The sequence below is a fragment of the Hydra vulgaris genome, chromosome 01, assembly GCF_038396675.1.
Source record: "Hydra vulgaris chromosome 01, alternate assembly HydraT2T_AEP".
Classification (NCBI taxonomy): domain Eukaryota; kingdom Metazoa; phylum Cnidaria; class Hydrozoa; order Anthoathecata; family Hydridae; genus Hydra; species Hydra vulgaris.
The window spans coordinates 15768001-15772855 of record NC_088920.1 but is presented as its reverse complement, the minus strand read 5'-3'; the positions used below and the strand labels follow the sequence as shown (position 1 = coordinate 15772855).

At 31.8% G+C, this 4855-nt stretch overlaps 1 protein-coding gene across 1 annotated transcript; it reads right to left on the bottom strand.

The window, feature by feature from the left end:
* Positions 1–1110: 1110 nt before the first annotated feature.
* LOC136074148 (zinc finger MYM-type protein 5-like) lies at positions 1111–2055 on the bottom strand. The gene has a single exon (XM_065786452.1). The coding sequence runs from the start codon at positions 2053–2055 to the stop codon at positions 1111–1113; it is 945 nt and encodes a 314-aa protein (XP_065642524.1).
* Between the last annotated feature and the right edge of the window lie 2800 nt (positions 2056–4855).

Here is a 4855-nt window from a genome sequence, read left to right as displayed (position 1 = left end):
TGGCACTGAGTAGTTCTTCATTGCTCATCTTGTTGAAGTGCCAAAGAAATCCAAAAATACTACAAATTTGTTGTTGTGACTCAAATCGACGTTTAAGACCTGCTAGAATAGAGCCGATTATTACATAAAATACATTGATTTTAAAGTGCTGTTCTGAATCAAATTGTGTTTTCAACTTTCGAGTAGTAGAAAATTCTGGTGAAATGTCAATATTCATTGCAATTAATTTTGACTCACTCAGAACAGCATCCCATTTTTCACGAATCTGTTGAATGCTGTCCGGATATTTCTGAGATTTTTAATGTTTTCCATTTCAACATCTAGAGTTACATTTCTTGCCTCAATTATAAGATTGGTTTGGTGAATCATTGTGAGGAGCTTCATCCATAAAGATGACATTACAATGCATTCAAATTTTGACAAATACTTTTGAATGGACTGAAGTTCTGACTGAGCTGATACTGTGAGATTGAGAGATTGCAGCTCTTTTAAAGCTGTTCTCAGTGAATTCAAGTGACGGGCAACTGGTTTTACTGCTTCAATACTTGCTGACCATCGGGTCTTGGAAATACCATGTAGTGAAGCAGGTACATGTTGCTTGAGAATTTCCCACCTTTGTGGACTACTGCTGAAGAAATTGTACATTTGCTGCATAATTCCAAAGTAAAGAATTGCTTCTTTGCATGATTCAGCACAGTCAACACCAACAAGGTTTAAAGTGTGATTTCCACAGCTGGCAAACATACAGTTTGGGTTTTCTTCTACCAAAACTGCTTGCACACCTTTGTATTTTCCAGCCATGTTTGGACCATTGTCGTATGGCTGACCAGTATACAGTTTAAAATCTATGTTCAACAAAATTAGAACGTGAAGAATCCTTGCTGCAATTTCTTTTCCAGTTTTTTTTGAGTAATCGTCAAAATAGAGAAACCGTTCTTCAATGGAAAATTTAGATCCACCAATTTTTATATAACGGATAATGAAAGTTGTTTGCTCCTTGTGAGAGCAGTCTGGTGTTGCATCAACAACAATTGAAAAATATTTGGTGTTTTGAATCTCTTCAATAATTTTGGTTTGAACAAAAGATCCACAGAGTTCAATAAACTCATTTTAAATCCGGGTGGACAGATAATGAACTTGTAAGCGCTTTTTGTTCAGTTGAGATTCATAGACCTTTTTCACATGCTCTGATAAAATTGGATCATATTTGCTGAGGAGCTCAATTATTCCGAGAAAGTTTCCATTGTCAGGGTCATAAATGTGTTGACTGGAACCAAATAAAGCAAGCCCACGTTCATAAAGAAAAAGAATGACGTTCAAACGGCGCTCAAGAAGTTTTGTCCAATTACTGGTTTCAGTTGACAATTCTGTTATTAGTAAATTATCAATAGAACTTTTTCTGAGGGCTGCTCTACTGGCTGATTTCCATTTGACATAGTTTTGTTTGTGTAATACAGACATTTCATGTGCTGGTATTCGGTCTTTCAACTTTCTCCAACCCCTGGTGATATTCCAACCTAACTGTTCTGAAAAGATGGATGCCTTGGAATCACTTTTGTTCAAAAGAAAGCAGGGTGCACAATAGAATGACTGTTGCACATCACTCCAGCAAAGCCAATCTCTTGTGCATATCTCACCATTGGGAAGAATTTTTGATCTCAGACGAGTAGGAAAGGCGTGATTATAAGAATCTCGTGGAATACTGTTTGGAATTAAAAAGTTTGTTTGGAAACTTTCTTGCATTTGAGTAATATTTTGTTTGTCAACAGTGCCAATGTCAGACACAATCAATTTTGATATATTAGAACAATCTGATTCACATTTTTGGTCCAAACTTTCTGAATATGAAATTTTAGAATCAGAGATGCAATTATCATTTGAGATGGCTTGCAAATTTGTTTTCCTCTGCTGACTGTTGCTTTGGTGAATCAATGAATTTTCACAATTTGATTCCAAGTTTTCTAAATCTGTAATTCCAGATTCAGAGACACAAGTTGTATTTGAGATGTATTGCACATTTGTATCCATCTGGGGATTTTTGTTTTGTTGTAACATTGATTATTCAGAAGATGTAGTTCCGGATATTTCAATATCTGATTTACCGTGTGTTGGGTTGGCTTGATTTTCCAGTGGTCTTAGAAATGATGTATTTGACTTTAGGCTCTTTGTTTCTTTTTCAATTTTTTGTCTTTTTCGCCTTTTGGATGCATCACTTTCAAATTTTCTCTTCATGTTTAAAGGAGTCTGTACTACTTTTATGCCTTTTGGCCCATAATCACGCCAAGCCGATCGTGTTTAGATTTTTACATCAACGTATTGTTAGTGTCTTACGGATTACCAGCCAAAAAATCTAAACCCGATCAGCTTGGCGTCATAGTTTTCTGGTAAATCTGGTATCTGGTAAAAATATTTTTTTGGCCAAAAATTAAAAAAAAAAAATCAAAAAACAAGAAAAATTATTGTAATTTTATATATTTAAGCCAAATAATAAAAAATAGTTTTTATATTATACATTTTTGGTAGTTTTTTGATGATAGAATTGCTTAAATCATCTACCAAATAAAATTCACTATTTAATAAAAATATTGATCTATAGTGGCTTGTTTCATTATTAAATATTGTGCAACATATAAAATTGAAACAACGTTTATCAATTATAAATGATAATGGGATATCATTTATATTTAGTTCATCTTCATCTTCTTGGAACACCTCTACAAATAAACAAAATGGGTGAAATAAAAACTTTGCAGTAGAATCATTAGAGCAGATTTTACACAATTCATTCAACTTGATATTTAAATATGTTACTTTCTCTGCGTTTTTAATTAAGATAAACTCATTAATGTTTGGACAAATCGTTTTGTTACAGGTTGAACAATTAAACTGAATTGTCTGAAAATGTATTAAAAAACGAATAAACGCATTGCATTCTGTATCAAGAGTACTGAAAGTTAAAGAATCATTTGGTTTTAGTCTCATAACAAGAAGAATCCATATAGTTTTTACTCTATCCCATTCACAAGTTTCAATGAGAGAAAGTATATCGAGTATGTGATTATATATTTTGATATCTTTTTTATTCTCTTCTAATACACTTATGATATTTTGTGACAATAAAGATGAGCACCAAATAGCCAACAAAAAATAATCAATTGTGCAAGTGTTCTGAATGATAATACTTCGGTATAATTGACACAGCAAAAAATAATCTGTATCCATTTTAAAATCATCTTTATTTAACAAAATACAGCCGCCCCATTTTGGTAAATGCTTTGAAAAAGATCTAAAGTTTGTTTCATTAATTATTTTTGCAGATTTCTTATTCAATAGTGAAATACTTAATTCAGAATCAATTATATTCAATTCTACGTTAGATTTAGCTTTCGATTGTATTAAACTCGTTGATATATCTCGTTTCATAGTTTCATTTATCTCTAATGTTTCTTTTTCAGATTCGCATTCTGATTCATTTTCACTTTGTAAAAAAAACATAAGCCTTGAGCCTGGATTAGGAAGTTTTTCTAAATACTTTCCACAACACAAATAAAGTATAATGCTAGCAATGTGACTACAACAACCACAAGTTCTTAAACCAGAAAAACACCCGCATGCCCAAGACAATACTGATTCTGGACTATCGATATTTGGCAAGTATTTAATATATAACCTATACTTAGTCGCGTTTGAATGTCTTGACTGAATTTCAGCGGAAATCAATTTATAATTTTGAATTTGTTGAATATTTTTATCAATCAAAATAATATATTTTCCATTTTTATTTAAATGTTCTGCTAGATAACTGTAACTTTGCTTTATTTGATAGCTACCAAATGTGATGTATTTTCGCATATCATCTATAGAAAACTTTGGGAAATCGTTTAAATCTAACGCGTCGATTGGTTCAAAATGCTTTTTACTTTTATTTTTTGTGTTCAAAATATATGATTCCAAATCATTTTTGAAATTAATTTTAATTTTCATTAGAATTGCAATATCTTTACCGTCTTTTTTATCGGATATATATTTTACATGAAAACAGTTAATTAAAGAGGCAGCTATTCTAACATCAGTCATTATATGAGGAAGCATTGTATTCCTTGTTTTTTCCAAAGATTTAAAAGATTGTTTAAATGTACCATTAACAGCCTCGATAACCCATCTGCATTTTGTAACAAACCTAGTATGGTTCGCTTGTAAACTAGTTAACTGACTTTTAGAACAAGTTGGCATCTTCGTAAACACTTTATATGTAGTTTTCAATTCATCAACGATATCTCTAAAACCTCTATCTAAAATGAATAAATCATTGGGCTCAACTAGTTCTCTTATATCGTTTTTGGTTTTTAAAATATTACTTAATATAGTTGCGTCATTCATAGTTGCAGCAAAAGGTTCATAAACATCAATAATAAAACCATTTGCAGTGCATACTACAAAAGGCTTAACTAAATGTCTTTTTTTTTGCCCACTGTACAGTTTTCGTTGTAAAGTATTATTAGAACTTTTTTCACAGAATAGATAAGTACCATCGGCTATAATTGCTAGCTGTTCTTCTTTTAAGCCAAACAAATCTTTGATCATGTCTGTGTTATTTAAGAGCCAATCGTTTCGTGATCGTGATTTTGCTCCTAAATTCTTTTCAACAAAATCAGCACTAAGTGAGGCTCTTATCTGATGGCAATACTTTTGAACCTTTGACCGACACGACAAACCAAAATAACACGCAATTGAATTTTGATCAAGACCAGTCTTTAACCAAAAGAGATAAACGGCAAGAGCTTGCTCTTTCGAACGTTTGAAAGAGTTTTTAATTGTTTTTAATTCACTTACCAAATATAAAAATTCATCTTTG

Bases quoted from the DNA above. Each gene is read 5' to 3' on its own strand.
- LOC136074148 (XM_065786452.1), bottom strand. From the start codon at position 2,055: ATGTTACAACAAAACAAAAATCCCCAGATGGATACAAATGTGCAATAC.